The sequence below is a fragment of the Juglans regia genome, chromosome 8, assembly GCF_001411555.2.
Source record: "Juglans regia cultivar Chandler chromosome 8, Walnut 2.0, whole genome shotgun sequence".
Classification (NCBI taxonomy): domain Eukaryota; kingdom Viridiplantae; phylum Streptophyta; class Magnoliopsida; order Fagales; family Juglandaceae; genus Juglans; species Juglans regia.
Window position 1 is genome coordinate 2,342,496 of NC_049908.1, and position 23,709 is coordinate 2,366,204.

A 23,709-nucleotide genomic window follows, 5' to 3' on the forward strand; every position below is an offset into this window, starting at 1 on the left:
AAAAAAAAAAGACATTTAATAACACTTACTCAAATGTATACTTCAACCCTTTATACACTCAGTGATTTTTCTGGTCGGACTTCAAACATGTGGAAGTGCCAAAACAAACTATAGAATGAGATGCGCTGAGTATATGATAATCTCATTTTGTAATTTACCTTATTGACCTTATTATTATTTTTTAATTTTATTGACCTTATTTTGCATGTAATTGTTCAAATAATATTGTCCTTGGGCGGAACCTACTGGTAGGGCTGTGTAGAAAACGTTAGGACCCGATTCGTCCGACAAAAAAAAATGGGTTAAAGTAACTGGCGGATTGAATCCGCTAAAACTTATATCCTTTTAAGTCGTATAAAAAAAAAGTTAAGAACTGAATCCAAAAGCTCAAAAACCCTAGCCTCCATCAAGAACAACATTTGCGATCTCTGCGGCTTCCATCACCGGACTCTACATCGCCATCAAGAACAACATCGACGTTGAGTCCTTGCTCGAGAAATTGTACATGGGTGGTGTTGACGGTGTTGGCTCCTCCACCAAGGATCACGCTCTCCTTGAAGATTCTTCTTCTTCCAGTGCTTTTCTTTGCCTTGTATTTTCATGAATGTTTGGGTCAAATTTAGAAGTAGAATCGATGATTCTGTTTGTATTGATATTAATTTTGAACCGAGGTAGACCATGAATTATCAAGAAAATAGACTCTATTTGTATCAATGAATGCTGGATTTTGATTGGATTGTATAGGGATAGTGAAATTTGTAAGATTTTTTTGAATTTGATCGAACTACTCTGTAACAATGGTTGTACTCTATAACAATGATCGTTTCTGATTGGGGTCCCCATTACCTCCTTCCAATCTCAGGTCAGGTCGAGTCAGCCCATATCGGTTGATTTGTTCTTGAGCCGGGTCGGGTCAACCCCAAACATGAACCGGATTGGTCGGATTGTAGCCCTAACTACTCGTCCGGGTCAATACCCTTTTCTGTTCCTGATCCCCAACCCAAGAAACTTGATCCGTATAATATTATATCAAGAAAGAGTAGAGAGGATTAACGCATTAATAGTCTCCGAAGAGGAAAAGAGAGAAAGAGGGTAGTTGAGCTAATTAGACAATAAAAAATGAGAACTTTCCATTAATGTAAAAGAGCATGTAAAACAACTTTCCAATAAACTGGCGAATATCATTTATCTTTTGGGAAAACTGAAAGATAGGAAAATCGACAATCTCTTCCCAATGAAGTATAAAATTAGCAGTTCAAACATCTGAATCTGGCGATATAAATACTATATAATTAACCTTATATTTTCTTTGCAGAAAATAGGAGGCAACTTGGTGGGAAAGGATATTAAGGTGCAATTAGGGACAATGCACCCTGATTACCGAACATATTAATAGATAGACAGGATAGAGTTTTACACCATCCATGATCATCCACATGATGGTATAGAAAGTAATGAGTTAGCTTCCCCAAAAGTTGCTGAGGTGCTTGATCTGCAATTACGAACCCCTAGAATCGCCCTCAAAAAAAATTTACTTATGCTCAAAATTTGCCTCAATCCTGATAAATAGGACATCTGCTTCGATTATATCCGCACTCCACATTCTTCCTGCCAAAAACAAAAAAGCATGTTGAGATTTTCTTGATCAGGTATGTTAATTAATTATCAAGAAAGGTGTTGCCCAAGTATATGCATGAGAAACACCTAAGGAAAAAAACACAATAGAATCCTGAAAACTAGAAATAGAACCACGGAAATGAGCAATTATCCAGTGGGAAAGTGTTCTAAGAAATCACCCACACAAAAAAAAAAAAAGTGTTTTAAAAAATCAGTCCTTAAGATCATTTCTTTTTTCTCCAGATGCACCTCAAAACAACCCAGAATCATCTTCCGGGATGCTTCACTCTGAGGACAGCTAAACCAATATAAAGGAACTAGATGCTGAGGGCATGCACGCTGCCAGCTTGTCTAAGAAAGTAACTAACTTTATTTTATAAGAAAAAATAACTAAAATGAGAAACTTGAAAGATCATAATTGGTAAGAAGCATACAAAGGAAATAATTACTGATATACACTAATTAGATGGTAGGAGCCCTCTGATTCAACAACTTCTTGTACAGATGAAGGCATGAACGCGAATTCCATTGTTTCGGGTTGCCTCCTGATGAGGAGATTCAGAATGCATGAACAAAAATGGAGGTACTGTACAGAACAACAAGAGCCAATAAATTCAAGTACTAAACAACTATAGGATTCTTGGAAGGATGATCTTTTTGTGTTGGAAGTACTTACCAAGAAGAGGAAGAACACAAAGCCACTAGCTCTCATTTGGACTTGAGGCTTGACTTAAGCTTTCTCAACTCCTCCCCTTGTTGCTAAAGAAATAACACCCAGTTAAACAACAACAAAGGAAATAGGCATATCATATCAAAGGCAAAATTTCTATACATCAGTTAAAGGAGAAATATTCAATCAGTTTGACACCTTATACAACTTTTTCCAAGAGAGGTCTGATCTTTCTTGAAGTAAACACCATTCCATGGCCATATCATATTCAATTGTGTTAGGCTGAGAACAATGCGAAGTAGATACAGCTTCTCTCTGACCAATAAAACCACCCCAAAAAACAAATAAGTCAAAAGTTTTGTGTCTTAGAGTGTGTGTGTGTGTGTGTGTGTGTGTGTGTGTGTGAGAGAGAGAGAGAGAGAGAGAGAGAGAGTAAAAAAATTGCACCATTTCCCTTGGCATCTGATGTCTGAGTTTGTCAATAACCAAATGGCCAAAAAAAGTTGGATTCTTCTCTGGGAAGCAAGGACTTCCAATACTTCCAACAAGAGGCCTGCAAGTTTTTTAGACCGGGGGCAGGGGCAGAAATCAGTAAGCAAGCATTCACTACACATAAAGAGCTAGTTTCAGATACAAATATCAAAGTAAAGGGTGACAGGAATAAGAGACTTGATAGGGCAGATCCAAGGAGGGCAAATAATCTTTAAAAAGTAGTCACACGGGTGCCAAAACAGCCTGCTAACCGGGCAACTTGGAAGTGTAATACCCAATGGAAGGCCTAAACCACATGGCTTATAATCCAAAAGGACTAGTCAATAATACAATTAGAGCCGCATTGGAACCATTAGAAAGAGCAAGAACTTCTCATTCTCAAGCAATGTAGGATCTCCTACACCACCTACCCTTATCCTTATCATATGAGGTATCACAATCTCCCCTCTTAAATTCCCGACATTCTCATCGGGCCAGTCCATCGTAGGCGGCATGGCTCAAGTCCCACATTTCTGGTTAGGATAGGCTCTAATACTATTTGTAACGCCCCAATGGAAGGCCCAAACCACATGACCTATACTCTAAAATGACTAGTCAATGATACAATTGGAGCCTCATTGGAACCATTATCAAGAGCAAAAATTTCTCCTTCCCAAACAATGTAGGATCTCATACATCACCTAACCTTATCCTTACTATATGGGGTATCACAATCAGCCATGTCACATCAATAAAGGCTAGCTGGTCAAGAAGTGCATTCATAACAACACAATGACATCAGGAACAAGACGAGTAACCATTGCCAGAAGGTATACTTATAAAAAAAAAAGTAACCATTGCTAGAAAGTCCACATCATACACACTGGTTGTATAGAAGATGGTAAATTCTCCAAAGTATCAGCACGTAAAGGGAGAAGGTCATACAAGAAACTAAAAAGTGCTATAGCATAAGAAATATTATTATCATGATGAAACATTTTTTTACTGTTGTTACCACCAATTAGTTGATATCACGCATGATGATTCGTTCCAAGTTTTACACATACCTCCCATTCGATATCAATAGGCAGCCCTTGGTTAACTTTTTAACAACCATATCTGCTGCTTCCCTTGTTTTAAATATAGCAAAAGCTTGACCTACAAAACCAATAACTACCATATCATGATTGAGATATACACAGAAATGACCCCCGGGGGGGGGTGGTGTTGGGGTGGAGCAGGCTTAGATATTTAACAATATTATTGAAGTAATAGGAATATTTCTTCATACCACAGTGAGGGCTTGAAATTGAAGTCTGCTGAATCATCTTTGCTCTGCAACTTTCCTTGAAGGCATGCCAAACAATATCCTGGTAAACAGTTTATCTAGGTTATCCAGATGGCACAATTTTTTTTTTTATTAGCACCGGTTGTCTAGGAACAGAGTCCCGACTAATCCCAGGGGTGCATAGGCCCTCGGCAAGGAATTTCCCGCAAGTGCACCTTGGATAATTCAAGGGAAAAATCTCCCAGTCCGATGACCCAAGAGACTGTTTGCACCCAAGGGGATCTGAACCTTAGACCTAGGGTGAGCATACCTCCAAGCCCAAGGCCTTTCCCACTTGAGCCAACCCCTAAGGGTTAGAGATGGCACAATTAAAAAACACTAAAACTATTTTTCCTAGACCCCCATCCCTCCACAAACCCAAAAAAAAAAAAAAAAAAGTCTTCTTCCAAGTAAACTGCATAAGGTGCATTTTTCTGCAGGATTTCAATACTATCCACAAAAATCATAATTACAGTAAGAATCTATAAACTATTTAAAAAAAAAAAACCAAGGGTCCATTTAAATAAAAAAACCAAGGCTCCAGAATCAGGAGTACCTCAACTTCTGCTGAAGTATAAGCCGGATCCAGATTTTGAAGAAGAACCAATGTTCCTTGTTCAATAGCACTTTTCATTCTGTCTTCCCAAGGCTGTAGATATGATAGACAATTCATAGATTAGTGTGAACTGTCTCACTTTAAAATACATTTAAACTCATCTCCATCCTACTTAAGATTCTAATGCTGCTAAATCATGTTTCTCTAATAATACCTTGAATTGAGTATAGGAAATGGTGAATGAGATCTTTTATTGTCCTTTATAATGATTTCAAAAGGCTCCAATCACAATCTTGACTAGTTTTTTGGAATATAGAATCATGTGTCTTGGGCTACCTTAGGTTGCTATAAAATGGTATTGAAGTCAATCCCCAGACAGGAATGTGGAATTCGAGCCGTATCACCTATGATGGAATGGCCTGAGCAGAATGTCAGGAATTTAAAAGAGGGAATGTATCTCGGATTGAGAATAGAAGTTGGTGAATGAGATCCTAAATTACCTAAGAGAGAGGTCTTGTCCTTTATAATGATTGGGTTCCAATTATAACCTTGACTAATCTTTCGCAGCATAGGCCCAGATGTAGCTTAATCCTTGTACTAGAGAGAGTTCTAATGCTCCTAAATTATGAATTGTTTCGGCGTAAAAGAGTTTCAGATTTTGGAAACACTTTCTAGGAAACCAATCGATTTTTCCCATACTTGTTTGGGACTCTAAAAAATTATGCTGAAAATGTTTTTGATAATTTGGATGGTGCCAAAAGAATTATCTATTGTGACCAGAACCAAACAAACTGAAAAACACTGCAAATTGTGGCCAAAGAACTCAAGAAAGAGAGTGAGAGAAGGGTCTTTCAAGTTGCACCATGAGTGGGGCAGTGCATGCATTGGTGCTGGGCTGTGTAGGGTGGGGGTAGCGTTGGCAGGGGGTGGGCTCTAGTGGGTTTGGTGTCGATCAGGGGTGAACCAAAAAGGAAAAGCGGTGGGTGTTACAAGTGAAAATGAGATATCCAGAAAACTTTTATGGCTTTGAAAAATGCAAACCCTTTTATTTTGACCTCAAAACAACTTATGTTCTATGGCTTTTCTGTATAATTAGAAAATGCTCAAAATATTTTATGTTGAAGGAAATGAAGAATAATTAAGTGAAAATTGAGATATGCAATTGGAAAGAGAAAGAACAACTTACAAATGCCCTAAACCATCTGCTTTTATCCTGTAAACAAGTGAAAATGAGAAATAAGAACTAAATCTCGTTAGGAACAGAACTTTGTCACAAAAGGAACGAAGCCAGCACTAAAAGACATCCTTCGATGAGCTAAAGGGGCATACATAGTATTGCTGGATCCAAAGGCTACAGTTGACACCCATGCATTTACTTAAAAAGAAAAACACACACCAAAATATTTGGATATATGACGAAGACAATTCATAACCTCATTCTGAAATACCCATCAAGTCAGAATATTAAGTAGGAAACTAAATCTATTCAACCTAGGATCATGTGAAACAAAACACTTTATATTAGAAAGGGATAGAACTTACAGCATCTGGTCTTCGGGTAATGTCCATTACTTTATGATCAATTTTTTTGTCCTCATCTGGATACTGTCTAGGAGATGCTTGAGGCAACTTCCCATAAGAAAGTTTTGATTTCTCATCAGGTTTCAACTTCTTGGAGGGGTCTTTTTCAGCCCCTTGCGAATCCTTAGCAAGTTCAAGTCTAGATTTAACTTCAGAAGCAGTTACAGCTGCTAACGCCTTTGCATCTTTACCATCCAAATCAACGGTTAACTTCTTCACACTACTCTCATTCTTTTCACCAGGCACTTTTACAGAACTATCAAACTTTGCCTTCTTAGATGGCCTATCCTCTAGCTCACAATGATCATGTGCAGATTTTAGTTTCTCCTCAATTCTGAAAATATTATTACCAACTTGACCCTCTTCCTTAACAGCAGCTTCAGGCCTTAATGCAGTCTTGTCTCTCGAAATATTTTCCTGTCTACTGTTAGTGTTGGAAATTTCCGACTTTCCGCCTATGCTAGAAATAGGGTGCTCGCTAAGTGAAGATTTCTGTTTGTTAATATAAGAAGCTTTTAAGTCTAAATTTTCTTCAATTTTAGATTCCAAATTGATACTGTCACCAGAGATATTCTCCATTCTATCATTCATTTTAGTTGTTTCATCTAATTCTCCCCCTAAACTAGAAGCAGGGTTCTCTCCAAGTGAAGATCTCTGTTTAGCCAATGAAGCATTTGAATCAGCATTTTCTCTCTGTAGACCATCGGTAGAAACTCCATTAATCTTTAGACTGATGTGCTCATTAGATGGGTTTTGCTTGGGAGGAACCTCTGTTTCCTTACTTGCTAGAGCATTTCCACCAACTTCTTTCCAGTCTGAATCAAGCTTCGGGAGAACATCGGGCTTCTGAACATCCACTTTGTTAAATAAAAGTTTTGCTGCAACATTTACAAATCCAATAACACATAAGAACTTGATCAAACATTAGGACAACGAACAACTAATTTGGAACCTAAAGACTCCCAACGAATTCAAAAAAAAAAAAAGGGCAAGAAAGAAAGAAAAAGTAATACCTTCAATCCCAGCGACTTTCTCCTCCATCTTATCCAGTATTTTGCAGTGCCCAACGTCAAAGGCACGGTAAAATATAAAATCAGCAGTTCGAAGATCTTCATCTGAAGGTTGTGGATTTCTACTGTCCTTTGAAGTGCAAACAACATTGCACTTTCCAGCAATTGCTTCCTGATTTATTGTATAAGAAATTAGTAATGGCCGATTCACGAGCTGAAACATACTAGTCACCTCCAGAGGCAATAAATTTATTTCTTTATGTCATTAGCTTATAAATTATCATACCAAATATAAAAAATATATATATAAATACATGTTCAATACTCAAATTTCTGTTGACGTAGGTGTTGAAGTTCTTTCGAAGTAGTTACTAATTCAGATGTGACAAAATGTCAGAAAATCCCCACATTAACTTTTGCAGAGGCGTGTGATAAAAAATTATGAAGTGTGCTAATAAAAAAATGCATTTTACCTACAATTCAAAATTCCAAGTGTATTTAAAACAAACAAATAAATTGGCTGACTTCTTGTTAAACAAAAATCCCCAAAAATTTTTCTTTTTAGAAAAAAATTAAGACCTACAGTTATCTTCCTGGCACAGTAATCCACTTTTACCCCCCTAACCTCAAAGCCAAAGACAAAGAATTCCGAGTAATACAAACCATCCCTCTCTAATATATAACTGTACATTAGATTCTGTTCTGCCTGAAAATTTCAGTCTAGCATTAGAAGCAGAAGAACCAGCTACATCCCAGAAGCGCTACTAAGGCAATAGAAAGTGGACATACAGGAAAAAGAGTGATAAATGCCAGATAATTACCAATGGATTAATATTTGCAAGGCCTACACCTTCGCCCGAAGCCAAAAACAACTCATTTTCGGCTGTGTCTTCAGCCCCAAGATAATATGCAATTTCGCGAGGGCGAAAAAACCATAAAACCTTTACTTTCTTTGTCTTGTCAGGGTTTTCCCATATTTTTACGAGCTTGCCAATATAAGGCTCAGGTTCAACTTCGTTGTACATATAAACGCAATCATAAAGACCATACTCCATGCCATCATAAATAAAAGATTGGTAAAACTGGACGATTTTCTGTTTTTCACCAACTCCTTTCTTTCCACGTCCTTTTGTTTTACCCCATTTAAATCCAAGATCCTCAGCTCTGTCTGCTTCCACCATATTCTCATATCATTCTGCTTTTCCAATCAGAGTAATAGAAATACCTGAGGGAAAAAAACTCCCGTATTTGAAATATCCTACATTCCAATATAAAAGTCCACATGAAGCAACAACTGAAACTATTGGACCAAAACATTAAACCTACTCAAGATTGATGCAAATAGTCCTACTTGTGCAAGCTTAACTCTCAAAACAAAACACAAATCAGTAGAATAGAAAGATCGTTTGAATCCAGGGGTTAGAATATTCCAATTCCTGCAAAGAATATAAATATTCCCAAACCATGGGCAGAGCATTCACCAAACGAAGATACCCAGAAACGGGTTTATGAGCATATGACTGCATGATACCTCTCAAAGAAAAATATATTCATCCCATAAATAAATTATAAGCATACCCAGAAAATCTAGAGTGTTCATCATAGTTCGGTATCCTTAAGCGGATGATACTTCAATGGAAAATACTTTCCAAGGAAATTCTTTGAATTCCAGACGAAAACAAATACATTCTTTCCACAAAAATAATTGAAAGTACAAAATAAGTATCCAATAAACCCCGGCAAAGAAAGACCAAAAAATAAATAAACCCCTAAAAAGAACCATAAAGCCCTATAAATGGTGCAATCCGGACGACTTTCACGGAAAAAAAAATTTCAAAAGAAACAGCGCCTCCCGAGCTCTAGAATAGTGGACGAAGAGTAATGCCAATGTAGAAGGGCAATGGAAACAGAAGAAGACGGATGAATAGGAGGGGAAAAAGAATTGGGGGCAAAGCTTACAGTTTCGGAGAGTGAGAGACGAGTACTAACAAAATAGGCCCTTTACATTTCTTCTTCAAGTGAACCTCAAAACCCTAGCGACGGCGAGTTCCCCGTTCCGGATTCCATTTTGTTTCTGTGCAGAAGGCTCTATTTTCTCCGGAACTTTTTAATAGTGTCTGATTTCGTTTTGGTATACAGCGTAACAGCAGTTTAGCAAGAAATGTTAAATACCGCCAGGAGAGAGAAAAACAAGTATTAAATACCGTCGCCGGATCAGGAATTGATGAATATATCGTTAAAAAACTCACTAAAAATTTATTAAAATGTCAGGTGAACAGCAATGAATTATTCTAATTTTTGTTTAAAAAATGAAAAATTAAAGATCATTTGAAAAAATAATAAGTTTCATAGATATTTCTTGGTCTCACCAATCAATACGTAGGAGAACCCAAATGCTGCTCGGGTTGGTGACCGAAACCCAGGCTGCAGCACTGAGGACCGGTTTGGAAGTGGGATGAAAATTTTGTATTTTATTTTAATGTTTAAAATATTATATTTTTTATTATTATTAAATTGAAATTTAAAAAAATTGAATTGAAATTTAAAAAAATTGAATTATTTATTATATGTTGTATGGAAATTTAAAAAATATGTAATAATAAGATAAGATGAAATGAGAATTTTATGTCTCATCCCGTCCACAAACCTGCCCTTAAGGTCTTCCAATCATTTTTATTTAGAGAACTACTACGGCTATCAAAAAAGTAATTTAAAAATATGTCTCGAATGTATTTTTTTTTCTTTTTTTATATATTTTTTTAATTATCATAAACATTTGTTAAAAAAAATAAAAAATTCACAATATCATTAAAAAACTCTTCATTAATCACTAAGTAAAAAAAAAGATTTGGGACACTTTTTGGCTTCCAAATTCAGGATCCAAAGTATTTCTGTTTTTATTTTAATATTTGAAATAATTTTTTTTTTTTATATGAGATTTAGATAGTGAGTTAAGATGAATTGAGAGAAAAGTTAAAAATTATATAAAATATTGTTTTATATTATTTTTTAATATTATTATTATTTTAAAATTTTAAAAAATTAAATTATTTATTATATTTTATATAAAAATTTATAATAATTAAATAAAATAAATTGAGTTGTGATGAATTCTAAAACCAAACGCCGCCTTGGGTTTTTCGCAGCATTAATTTATTACTGATCATATAACATTCTAAAACCAAACGCCGCCTTTGGAAGCGCTATCAATGTTTAATTTGAGAATCTTCAAAGGAGGCGGATACCACTTTGCTAAAGTGAGCCTGTTAGCACGAATGGGGATCCCAGATGTAACGCTACAAACCCAAAATCGTAAACAGACAAATTTCCACTTATATTTTTAAAATTTTATTCTTATTTATAAATATATATCAAATATATAACTTCTAAATTATTCACAACTATAATGTAATGAATCTCAAAAGTCCACTCAACTCACAAGTTTGATAAGAGCCATTAAATTTTAAATAATTACAATACAGATAATTTGACAAAAATTGTAAAAATAACGTATAAAGATATAACCATAAATAAAACTTTCTGTATAACTAAAATTATCTTCATGTAACAAAACTATCAAACCCCAAAACTTCCAACCTAAAGTGTAAACCAAGTTCACTCTAAAATCTTTCACTCAAAAGCTATCACCTCAAAAGAATGAACTTTCTACAACGTTGAAATAGATGTGAAATGAAGTTGTGAGCTTCCACGTGCTCAGTAAGTAGCAATTAAATGGGAGTGTGGAAGTTGGCAATTTTCTTAACTATAAAAGAGTGGATAAATTTCTAATAAAAATATAATGTGAGAAATACAATTTTATCTCAAACAACATGTTCAGCCAAATATCATATTCAAGGTAATGTGATAATAAGAAAATCACCAATATATCACAAAGATATCATGCCGCGAATATATTATGCCGCGAGGGGCATCAATATACCACAAATATATTGGTGATATATTATGCCACGAAGACATTATGCCACGAGAGACGTTAAACATGTCACAAAGACATTCATATCATTAGCTCAAGAATAAATATCATGCTCACATTTAACTTTCAAATTTAATAAGCCACGTATCATTTATTACATATTTCAACCATTACAAAATTTGCGCAAATCCCATAAGTAGAGCCTAAATAGCATAAGAATGTGCACAAATTTAAAGTTTACAGAAGTTTGAAATATAATACCCAAGTGTACAATTCCAAACAAAACCAACCATTTAGTTTCGCTAAAATCCATTAAAGAGCCACATACCTCGATTTCTAGTCAAAATAGTAACACGACATTCATTCACCAACGGTCACTCATAATTTATTTCAAAGCTATTATACTCCAATAACTTCTACACTAAAAATAATATCACTTAACTTTAAAATTTCACGCAATCATTAATAACATGAATTTAGAATTGTTCTAAAAGATTATCCTCCAAAATTGATAAACTCAAAATGTTTAGATTTCAAACATGCTGCTGGACAGCACGTATGCTGGTTAGGGATAAAAAAAAAAAAAAACTGATGAGCCAGTAATCGGTTCAGTTCGGTACTAGTTTTATTTTTCTCAAAACCAGCCAAAAATGGTTCGATTCGGATTTTCCTTTTTCTAACAAAAGATCGAACCGGTTTATATATATATTTAATTTTTATATTATATAAAATATTTTTATAAGATTTTTTATATTATATATAATTATATGTAAAATAATTTAATATTATATGCTAAATTACTAATTATTATAACATTAAATTTTAAAATCCTATTATTCATGTATAATAATAATCTAATAATATAAAATTAATATAACATAAAATTAATCTTATAAATCTTAATATAATATTATCATTAAAAGTTTTAATTTCATACCATAAAATTTTAATCTTAAACATGAATATTTGATCATATGTTATTAATATAAACTATATATATATATTAAGGATAAATACATTTTATAGCACAATAAATTATAATATATATTTTTTTATAAATATATTTTTATACATTTGATCATATACACTTGTATAAAAAGTGTATGTAACCATCATATTATCACTAACAAACATAATCAAATACTATATATATATATATATATATATATCACTATATGATACTATTTTTTATATATATAGTAATACTAACACTAATACTATTAGTAATCCACTATATATAAATAACTATATAGACCACTATAGTATTAGTAGTTATACTAGTACTATATCACTATATAATTTCACTTTATATCACTATAGTATAGTTATACTAACTATATAATCCACTAATACTATACTAAAATCGGAAAAATTGGACTCAACTAGTAAAACCAGAAGTACCGGTTTATGGGTGTAACTGGTGCGGTACTATCAATTTTTTAAATCTCAAAACTGGTATATACCGGTTCGGTTCTAAAATATGTCTAAAACCAGACCAAACCAAATCGAACCGGTCACACCGCTAATACCAATCTTTATTCCCTTATTATTTTAACGTAAATGAGGTCTACACTCAACCATATAACAGTGACATAAATATGAATTAATTATAGTTAATACCCACCACTAACACTTGAATATTAAATTTATCTTCAATATACCCTAACAACATAATCAATTAAGTATATTCTCAACAATTCACAATATCAAATCTTAACATATTTTATATTCAAAATTAATTAAATATACTATTTATGAGAGATGATAATTTACCTAATATTGTCGTTGGTGGTAATAATATAACAAGGAGTAGTATTGGTTGTGAGTGGAGGTTATTACGGTGCAAGGACAAGAATTAAGAGAAAAATAGAGAAAGGGATATAAATAAATTACTAAACATAGAGAGAGTAAAAAATATATATATATATACACACGCGAAGGGAGAGGTGTGAGAGAGTGAGTTTGAAGGGGTAGAGAGAGAGAGAGAAAGAGACGAGGTGAGGGAGGGGGTGTGCGAGAGAGGGTAGAGAAGGGGGGTTTTTATATGAGAGAGATGTGAAATCATCATTTGTCTCAAAAATTTAAGATAATGAGAAGAGGTAGATTTTTATTATTTGTATTATATTCTTAACACTTTTCTTCACGTGTGACTAGTGTCTTTTTTAATGAATAGGCTCAATACGTAGAATATTTAATCAAATGAATAGAATGTAGAGTTAGGATTCGAATTCAAAACTTCTATACCATGTAAAATTACTATTTATTTTAAAATTTTAAATTGATAAAAAAATATAAATTTTTATTATTTATATTATATTCTTAACAATAAAGAGAGTCGGATTCTAGAGAAAACTTACGAGAACGAAAGGGAGGGATGGGGCTGGGCCTATTGGGGTGGGTTGGGCTGGGCCTATTGGGGGTATGGCCAATAAAGGCACAATATGTATTTATTAGTGCATATATGTATTATATCCTGATGTATTATATGAGAGAGATGTGAAATTACCATTTGTCTCAAAAATTTAAGATAATGAGAAGAGGTAGATTTTTATTATTTGTATTATATTCTTAACATTTTTCTTCACGTATGACCAGTGTCTTCCTCAATGAATAGGCTCAATACGTGAAATATTTAATCAAATGGGTAGAATGTAGAGTCAAGATTCGAATTCAGAACTTCTACTCTGATACTATGTAAAATTATCACTTATTCTAAAAATTTAAATAGATAAAAAAAATATTTTTTTTATTATTTATATTATATTCTTAACAACAATGAGAGTCGGATTCGGGGGGGGGAACTTACGAGAACTAAAGGAGAGGGATGGGCTGGGCCTATTGGGGTGGATTGGGCACTTTTTTGGGGTTATTACACGAAAAATGTGAAGAAACTAAGAGTGGAAACATTTGAATTGAACAAAAGAGAACGAGACTTAAGTAAGTCAATTAGGATCTTAAAAATGATAGTATCAGAGTTAGTGAGAATGTCCTCGAATCTTGCTATTCCTTACAAGCCAAATCTCCTAGAGAATGAGAGACGACAATAAGCTAACAACTAGATGAAATTGGTCCGAGCAAGGAGAGGTAAGCCACCAGTGTGGCTTGATTCTTCCAACTATCAAAGGTAATGAAATTGTAATAAAAAAACATAAGAGAAATGGTGTCACACAATATACAAAGACATAATTAGCGCTCTCTAAAATAGACTTAAGAAAGTCATTTTTACTAGAGTATTCATTTAATAAATTACATGGAGATTACATAATGTTATAAGTATCTTATTATCATGAAAATCAAATCCTTAATAAGATAAAATCTCTCCATAATTGAAATATCTTCATGGGCTGATATTGAGAAGTTACGGGAAGCTTATTATCAAGAAGTTATCTCGCTTAATGTCTTAGCTATAGGGACGACGAAAGAAGAGTACTGTTCATCGGTCCAAATCCGAGTGATCTCTTTTCCTTTTAATTAAGACGCAGAAAGATTATTTTTCTTGTAACGAAAACTAGAGTTATTATATATAAGATGTAGCAACAAGACGGTCTCTGGATCTACTGGTTTATCAATCCTGTTAGTTATGGTTACCATTTCATTAACGTTCTTAGCCAAGGCTTGATACAGAGCAAATACAGTACTAGCTAGCTAGATTGAACGCCCACCAGAAATAGAAGAACGAAATTGGCCAATAAAGGCACAATATGTATTTATTAGTGCATATATGTATTATATCCTGATGCATCATGCACAGGTATACAGCGTACATACATAAAACATGTAACTAAACACTCGCTCTAGCTAGCTAGTATGCGAGTACATTAAAGAACAAGGGTGCTGCTAATTAAAAGGTTATTTGAATTAGGACCCTTTCCTAGAGAAGTTTGTATCTATTTAGATGTCCATACAACATGATCCTTTGGAAGGAAATGGCAGACAGGAACAGTTCCGGGCTTAACTTTGAGCACTTGGAAGGCCAAATGTTTTGGGTTCCATGCTGATGTGTCTGTGTGGCAAATGGCTACAGCTTTAGCTTTAGTCCCGTCATTGCCCACCAATGGCACCAGATAAGCCTTTGTGGTACGTGTTGTATGGCAGAAAAAGACAGCATATGCATAGTTCTGCTTGTGGCAAACAACAGCTTTGTTGCCCGCCATCTTCTTCACTCCTGGCACGACAGTATAATATTTCTGCATCTGGGTTTCTTTTCCCACCTCCGTAGAGATTGCCTGAACATCTTTCCCTATTTTCGAAGTGCTGAAGTCCACCATCGATTCTAATGATGTTGCACAGTATTTTTCCTCCCCTTTAATGCCCGGTTTTTCACATTCTTCAATTGTGTTCTTTATTATGTCAGCTTCCGGCGATCCGGGCTTGAGTGAAAACTTGTTCAAAATTTCCGGCAGCCTGTTGGATGAAAAGGGTATTGATTTGGCAACTTGGCGAGGCAAAAAAGTTGCAGCTGTGTTTGAGTCTTGAGTCATGAAGTGCAAGTTCATTCTTTTGCCAGGATGCATATCCTTTTCCAAGAAGAAAAGAGCTACGTTGGGATTGTCATGGAGTTGATCCTCAGAGGCACCATATGAATATGAGAACGGCATTCCCTGTTGACCAATTCCAACACTGACTCCCCCGCCTGGCTGTCCTGGAGAGAAAGTCACCCCGACTTCCTTCTGATCATCCTTCAGGTCTGCAACGTTAGAAACATGAACTAGAGACTTATTCAACTTACAGATAAATAAATACGATGATAGAATTAAGCATATTATATATTACTCGAGCGAAAAAATTTGAAGGACATATAAATAATCAAATTTATCTTTTTCTATTAATTTAAATATTTTGAATAAATGATGATTTTACGTATCAAAACACACAGAGATCATCATTAGTTTGACCCTCAGCTTTGGACAAGTATATAGTACGTAGTACTAATTTCAAAAAGAAAAAAGATGAAAGAAAAGTCTTCTAATTCTATATTCCAACCAGGTTGCAGAAGATCAATGACGGCTCTAGGCATTGGTGCGTTTGGCAGCACAGAGTTCCAGTAATCTTTCGGGGTCAGAGCTGCATGGCTTGCCGCCACTACTGCAAGCTGCAAGAGACGAAGTCTCGATCGTTTGGTTCCATACGAATAATAAAAATATTAATTGAAGTACTTAAATCATATGAATGCAAATTAAAGTGCTCTTTTAGAGCATGATAAGAATTTAAATAAGTTCAGACGAGTGAAGGATTATAAAGCTCACAGTGAGAAAACTGAAAATCTGAAGAAGATTCATGATCTCCATTTAAGCCGTACGTGGACTGCAACAAAGGATGACACTAGGGGAGAAACAAGAGCTGAAGTAATGAATAGAAGAGCAAGGCAGATTGTAAATTTATAAGCGAAATCATGGGTCCAGATCGAGAAGATTCATTCATGTGTAGAAGAAGACAGGCCAGCTTCGTCACCTGCTTAATTACTTCTACAGCCGCCGGCTCATATACTTAAAATTCATTTATGTCAATTGAAGCTTAATTAATTTGTACGGTTGACGGCGTCGGCGCGGTAGAATTCGGAAACTAATAAAGTCTACTCCAAAGTACATGATCAGTTTGCAGGATGGTTTATGGCAGATTAATCTGTGAAACATGAGTAGCAAAATTAGCTTAGGATAAAGAGGGAAATTTCGCTCCATACTTGCTCCATTTTTTTAAGAGGTTTAAGTCGAAATTACACTTAAAATTGTCGATGATCTTACGAAAAAAATTACGAATGATATAGTTTAATGTACTTGGATTGTGAAATTTTTTTATTATAAAATATATTTAACACATCATATTAATTAAGCCACGCCATTTTACTTTTTTGTTTTTGAAAAGTCAAAATTACTTTTAATAATTTTTAAAAATACAAATAAAAAATAAGAAAAAAATACAAATTTTTCGTATTTAAATCTACACAATCTCTTACTATTCACACTACCTTCACACACCACAGTACATTTTTTTAATTTTTTTTTTCTTTTATCAAATATTTAATATTTGAATAATGAATATAAGAATTGAATTAGTTTAAAAATAATAAACTTAAAAATAATTTTTAAAAAATATTAAAAAATTTGATGTGTGGAGGTTAGGGAAGTTGTGTAGTATTAATCTTTGTGGTTTATGCGGTTTTTGAAAAAATACAATTAAATAAAGAATTTCTCATATAGTTCTGTTTTCTACTGTTATTTTTACATATTTTTTATGCATTCAAGTGATGTGATTAGTCAAAACAGTTATTTTATATTAAAAAAATAACGTAATCAATTATATTAGTGGAGTGTACAATAAATACATAAAAATAAATAAATAAATAACTGTACGTAAAATATTTGTTTATTTCTCGTAATAATTTGTGCACGTGTTTAATGAAACTGCGGTAGGATTCCTTTAGCGTAGGATTCCTTTTGCTCTTTCGGCGCTAGCTACAACCAGCACTAGTGCGCGGTGCGAGCAATGAATTCAGTTTCTGGTTGATGAAGAAAGTGGGTAAATTAGTTTATTTTATTTTATTCCAGCATTCATTTTTTAGGGTCTAGGTGATCGTCCACATGATCACTCGCAATGAAAGAATTAACAGAAAATTAAAAAGCCGAAGAAGAGATCAAATGTAGAAGAAGGAATTTTTTTACGTCTAAGTACTTGCTAAAACTGAAATACTGTACCCTTAACCATGGAGCCACACAATTTTTGCATTAATCCTGATAATTGTAAGAAGCATCCGATATGTAAAAATTAGAGAACAAGCAATGGAGTTCAGGTTTGAATCGTTGATCTCAAAAGAAGGTGCTAGCTAGCTCTCAGCATCCTCATTAAACACCAAAATGATTTATACATAATATTTTTCATAACACTTTATATAACTATATTTTAAATTAAGAGTATTTTTATAAAACATTTTATAAAAATAATATTATTTTATAAAAATACCTTCATCTTATAATATTATTGTAAAATGTGTTATAAAAATATATTGTGCATATATCATTACTCCTATTAGATATATTAAATTTTAAATATTTAATTTTAAACCTCTCTTTAAAAATACTCTCTCTGTATTAACTTGGAAGCAAATAAAGTCGGTTATTATTTAAAGAAAGGATAATGCTACGGTTACCGCTCAGTTTTTCCGATTGAGTTTTCCCATTGTACGTGGCATGCCACGTCCTTCAAAATCGTTTTATTAAAAAAAAAAAAAAAAATCTATCTCCCGCCCAACCCACCCTCCCCTCCCCTGCTCCCCATTTCGCGTTCAGAAGTGAAACCCAAACCTGATGTTCATCCTCTGATGACCCCGACCGTGTTTAAAACCAAGAAAGCTAGCCACTTTTCTTTCGGTGCCATCTTCCGGTACATTTCCTATTTTTGTTTAGTCGTTTGGGATTTGTGATTGACTGAGAGGGCAAAATCACCGAAAGGAGAGAGCCATGTAGAGTTATCATCAGTTTCAAAGAAATAACTACCCACGGTGATGTTACGACTAGTTTGAGCAATAACAGAAATTGGAAAAAGCAGCAGCAGGGAAAAGAAAAGAAAGTTGGAGGAAGAGCTAGGGGTGATACCCGCCCCCTACGGGGCGGGGCCACCCCTCCCCCGCCACCCGCCCCCGCATATGCGGGGGGGGGATTTTTTCCCCCGGACCCCGCCCCCGCATGGGCGGGGGCGGGGTCCCCCGTCCGCTGCCCGGGGTGCGGGGGTGGACCCCCACCCGTCCGCACCCCCGTACTGAGTACTGGGCCTCCGGCCCAGTACTTTTTTCTGGGCCATAAATGGCCCAGAATCAGTTTTTGGGCCCCTTTGGGCCCAGAATTCGTTTTGGGCCACTTTGGGCCCATTATTTATATTAAAAAAAATATAAAATTAAAAACAGAAAAGAACTATTTTTTTTTTGATAAGTAGATATTAAGGTTTAACTATTAAATAATTAAGTAATATTCATCACTAAAGCAATAAGACACTGCTACAATAAATAGTTTACAATTATACAAATTAAGAGAACTAATAAACTATTACACTATTACAAACTCTTCTAAAAAAAATAAATATTACAAATTGTATAATTAACTATTGTAGAAACATTACAATAATTGTAAATTAAGAAAATTAATTTTAGGGGTGGAGCCGTAGTTGTGAGTTCACTGAGCGACTGCTGCGAGACTGAAAATCAATAAGTTAAAAAAAAAGTTAATAAGTCAAAAAACCTGAAATATTAATAAGTTAAAAATAAAACAAATTAGAATTAAAAAGTTATAAACAAACAATTAGGGAAGAAATTATGCAAACCATGGCAATGGTGAGTCCAATACAAAAGTCATACTGCATCGGAGGGAGCCGTAGACGCCGTCTCATGTATCACTATAAGTATTAAATTTGAAATGAAATTAATGAATACCAATTAAATGAAAATAAATAAATGAAAATAAGAAATTAGAATAAATACCAGATCCAGATTGATCATCACCCTCCTCCTCGACGTCGGCCTCCTCATACTCAAGAACATCCGGAACATGAATTGGAGTTCCCTTGATCCAATTCTGGGTGCAAATCAAAGCCTCCACAGTGGCAGGAGTTAATGAACTCCGAAATGAATCTAATACACGTCCTCCGGTGCTAAAGGCCGACTCTGAGGCTACTGTGCTAACAGGGATGGCCAAAAGTGAGCGGGCTATCTCTCCAAGGATGAGATACTTCACAACATTCACCTTCCACCAACTTAATATATCGAAATCTCGTGAAAATGGTAGCATCTCTGCTGCTAAGTATCTGTCTATCTCTGACTGAGCCTCTACAGAAGTCCGGAGGAAGGGGGCCTGCTCATACCTCTCACCCCACTCCAATCTACGCCTTTTCCCACTCTCGACTTCAGGAAACTGTGAGCCTGAGGCTGAGGGGGTAGATGTAGGTGCCGCAATATTACCACCCCGCAAGGTGGAAAACTCATCAAATAATCTAGTAAGGGTTTCCCGAACCCTTGTTGCAATAAGCTCCGCCCATACTTGCCCGTACGCAAGGCCCAATCCAAATATCATGCCATCCAACTTATACCTCGGGTCAAATACGATAGCTACATATAACAAAATATTAGCTCTAGTTAAATCTCCCCAATACTTGTCGTACTTTGACCTCATAATCAATGCCATCTCCCGCAGCCTAATGTGACCACCCGCGACCATGTCATCTAATTCTTCTTTTACCCTACATATTTGCTGGCATACAACATTGGATGTAGGGTACAAAGTTTCAGATAGCCTCGTGGTGATATCGTAAAAAAGCCTAAAAAAGTCTACAAAAATAGTTACAACTTCCCAATCATCAGCTACGGGTTTCCCCAATCCCCCGTGATCATCAAAATATTTTACATATTGGATGTCTTCATCACCCAATAATGCAAATGCCAGCCTATATTCTTGGGCCGCCTCTAACATCATAAATGTTGAGTTCCATCGTGTAGGCATATCAGTACAAAGACCCTTCTTAGATGTTAGACCCGTAGATCTCGCAGCAACCTTGAATTTCTCCAACCTTGAAGGAGAAGATCTCACCCATCTCACAGCAGTCCTAACTCGAGCAATCGAGTCATGAAGATCTCTCAAACCATCACTTACAATCAAATTCAGAATATGTTCTGCACATCTCACATGCAGACACTCACCACCCATAAGTGTCTTATTTGCCTCTCTAAGATAAGTTCTCAAATGTCCTAATGCAACATCGTTAGACGAGGCATTATCGACTGTGACTGTAACAACTCGGCTCAAACCCCACTCTTTTATTGAAGCCTCCAAGGCCTTCCCAACTGTCTCACCCTTATGATCGGTGATTTTACAAAATTTTATGATTTTCTTGTGTAATGTCCAATGGCAATCAATAAAATGCACAGTCAAAGACATATAATTAAAATTTTGGATCGATGTCCAAGTGTCAGTGGTGAGACAAACAAATTGATCTGCCAATTGACCCCTCAACTTCTCATTTTCAATGTAAAAATGCTTTTTTACATCCTTTGCCACCGTGTGGCGAGAGGGAATATTAAACCTTGGTTCCAAGTAGTGAGAATCCGCCTGGAACCCTTTCCCGTCTACAATTTGAAAAGGTAGCTCGTCCATTATGACCATACGAGCTAGATGTCTTCTACACTCATCGGGATCATACTTAGTATACCCCCTCAAACTTGCCCCCCCACTAGTCCCATCCGCCATTTTTTTAAGTCCAACTTCTAGCCTAGATTGGCTTTTATCTTGTAATGATCTTAATATTGGACTTTTTTTGCATTGCTCTTCTAAGTGCACCTTTAATTGAGAGGTGCCATGTTTCCTATAGTGGCATCCATAAATTTTGCCACAATGGTTACACTTGGCTTGGGGGTTACTTGAGTCACCACCCTCTAATTTGGTGAAATGAGTCCAAACTATTGAAGCAGGTTTCTTGCTGGGCTTGGAGGCGGGGCAAGGTGCCGTAGGGCTAGGGGTAGGGGTATGAGTAGGAGGGGTAGGTGTAGGTGTAGGTGTAGGGGTAGGGGTGCCCTCTGCCTGAAAAGGAGAGCTCGCACTCGAATCCGCTGGAATATCCATGAACTAAAGCAAACAAGAAATCTGAAATAATAGAAAACATAACTATATAATGAACATAAAATAAAAGTAGAATAACAAAAAGTATCACACTATCACTTTACATTCATATATATATATATATTGTGTACTTTGGTTATAAAATGTAATAAAGTATATTAACAACAAATACACTATATGTTGTTAATAAAGTATATTAACAAATACACTATATGAGGCAAGAAAATATGGATGTTTCCTTTATTTGGATTCTCACGAAAGTAATATCCAATGTGGAAGAAGGGAAAAGGAGCATTTTCATTAATAAAATGAGACATTGGTTAATGTTGAATGTCAGGAAACAACCAAATTCAAAAATTTTTAAAGGGCATCAATGCAAATATCGAGAAAATGATTGCTAGAGAGGTTGATTTGTTTGAGAAAAAATAGGCTGGCTTGAATTGGGAAAAAAAATACAAAGCGTGGGTTGTATACTCACTACTACAAGAAATTATTTATTTGTAATCAGTTATTTTATAAGAAAATAATTATTTCTTATCAGAATGAGTCTATTTTTGTTGTAAATAGTTATTTATTGTCGCAAATAATACGTAAAAAATACTCATTTATCTTGTAATGGTACTATTTATTGAATATTTAGTACTATTTGAAAAAATTACTGACAACAATAAATATTATAGAATATACCATTTAAATCTCTCAAAAGTTATGTCATAAAACTCAAACAAAAATTTAATATAAGAATTTAATTTATCACATTTAATTATATGTATGCGTGACTTTTGTTTACTTTTGATCAGCTTTCTTCTTCGAACCAAAGTAAAATAGGTACGTTGTGATATTCACGTACGGCTATATTATAGTCAAATCAAAAGATGATTCCTCAAGGTTAAATAGATTATTTTTGTTGGAGTTTCTTAAATAGATTATTATAGTTAGAGTTTCTTAAATGCTAGCTATTATTTCAAATTAAAGGGTCTAGATTTTATCTCTCACACACACACACATATATATATATATATATGTTGGTACTTAGATTTTAGAAAATTCTTAGTCTGATAAATGCTGAATTTGATTAATTATGAATGATTAGTTTGGTTTTAAAACTAGTTTGAAAAACATTAAGTAATTAGGATTTAAGAGTTCTTTAAACATTAAGGGCTTGTTTGGATACTTTGATCAATATCTCAGTATATCTGTGATGTGAATGGTAGTAAAATTGCTTGGATTTTGGAAAATGAGAGATAAAAAGTTTAAGAAAAATATTATAAAATTAAAAAATTGATTGAATATAATTTTTTAATATAATTTTTGTTCTAAGATTTGAGCCCTAAATTAATTTAGGGTTTCGGAATTGAGCCCTAAATTAATTTAGGGGTTTCAATCTTTGAAACCCCTAAATTAATTTAGGGTATTTCGAAACCCTAAATTAATTTAGGGTTTCGGAATTGAGCCCTAAATTAATTTAGGGGTTTCAATCTTTGAAACCCCTAAATTAATTTAGGGTTTCGGAATTGAGCCCTAAATTAATTTAGGGTTTCGGATTTGAGCCCTAAATTAATTTAGGGGTTTCAATTTTTGAATCCCCTAAATTAATTTAGGGTATTTCGAAACCCTAAATTAATTCTTTGAAACCCCTAAATTAATTTAGGGTTTCGGATTTGAGCCCTAAATTAAATTAGGGGTTTCAATCCAAATTAATTACACAATTAATTTCAATCCAAACCGAAATAATTACAGAAATGAGAAAACAAACACAATTCACATGCATTTCACGGACTCATTCAAATTTCAAACCAAAACACATGCACAATCTAAGCTCCACAATTCACAAAAATCCCATCCTCCATCTCCGATAAACCCCATCCTTCTTCCAATCTCCATTAAAAATATAAATCACAACAAAATAAAATAGGATAGGGTTTGAGTTTCTTACCTTTCGGGATTC

At 34.6% G+C, this 23,709-nt stretch overlaps 2 protein-coding genes across 10 annotated transcripts; both read right to left on the reverse strand.

The window, feature by feature from the left end:
* Positions 1-1,129: 1,129 nt before the first annotated feature.
* On the reverse strand, positions 1,130-9,403 carry LOC108979625 (protein ANTI-SILENCING 1-like). Of its 9 annotated transcripts, none has more exons than XM_035693392.1 (13): positions 9,192-9,403; positions 8,054-8,457; positions 7,236-7,404; positions 6,184-7,100; positions 5,828-5,854; positions 4,642-4,734; positions 4,050-4,128; positions 3,826-3,931; positions 2,735-2,840; positions 2,486-2,602; positions 2,294-2,376; positions 2,052-2,162; positions 1,130-1,608 (listed from the first exon to the last, which is right to left on the reverse strand). In XM_035693392.1, the coding sequence occupies exons 2-11, from the start codon at positions 8,411-8,413 to the stop codon at positions 2,326-2,328; spliced, it is 2,025 nt and encodes a 674-aa protein (XP_035549285.1). In that variant the 5' UTR covers positions 8,414-8,457; positions 9,192-9,403; the 3' UTR covers positions 1,130-1,608; positions 2,052-2,162; positions 2,294-2,325. The 9 variants fall into 9 exon arrangements, with proteins under 9 accessions (XP_035549285.1, XP_035549283.1, XP_035549284.1 ...); XM_035693390.1 differs by having other exon boundaries at positions 2,075-2,203; XM_035693391.1 differs by having other exon boundaries at positions 2,067-2,203.
* Positions 9,404-14,834: 5,431 nt separating this feature from the next.
* On the reverse strand, positions 14,835-16,523 carry LOC108979623 (BURP domain protein RD22-like). Its single transcript, XM_035693015.1, has 3 exons — positions 16,413-16,523; positions 16,150-16,258; positions 14,835-15,853 (listed from the first exon to the last, which is right to left on the reverse strand). The coding sequence occupies exons 1-3, from the start codon at positions 16,452-16,454 to the stop codon at positions 15,054-15,056; spliced, it is 951 nt and encodes a 316-aa protein (XP_035548908.1). The 5' UTR covers positions 16,455-16,523; the 3' UTR covers positions 14,835-15,053.
* Positions 16,524-23,709: the final 7,186 nt, after the last annotated feature.

Coding starts and splice junctions, on each gene's coding strand:
- LOC108979625 (XM_035693393.1), bottom strand. CDS start 8,413: ATGGTGGAAGCAGACAGAGCTGAGGATCTTGGATTTAAATGGGGTAAA. Junction 7,405..8,053: donor TTGCAAATATTAATCCATTG/GTAATTATCTGG, acceptor ACAATAAATCAG/GAAGCAATTGCTGGAAAGTG. Junction 3,932..4,049: donor AATTTCAAGCCCTCACTGTG/GTATGAAGAAAT, acceptor ATGATATGGTAG/TTATTGGTTTTGTAGGTCAA.
- LOC108979623 (XM_035693015.1), bottom strand. CDS start 16,454: ATGGAGATCATGAATCTTCTTCAGATTTTCAGTTTTCTCACT. Junction 16,259..16,412: donor AGATTTTCAGTTTTCTCACT/GTGAGCTTTATA, acceptor CGTCTCTTGCAG/CTTGCAGTAGTGGCGGCAAG. Junction 15,854..16,149: donor CATTGATCTTCTGCAACCTG/GTTGGAATATAG, acceptor CTAACGTTGCAG/ACCTGAAGGATGATCAGAAG.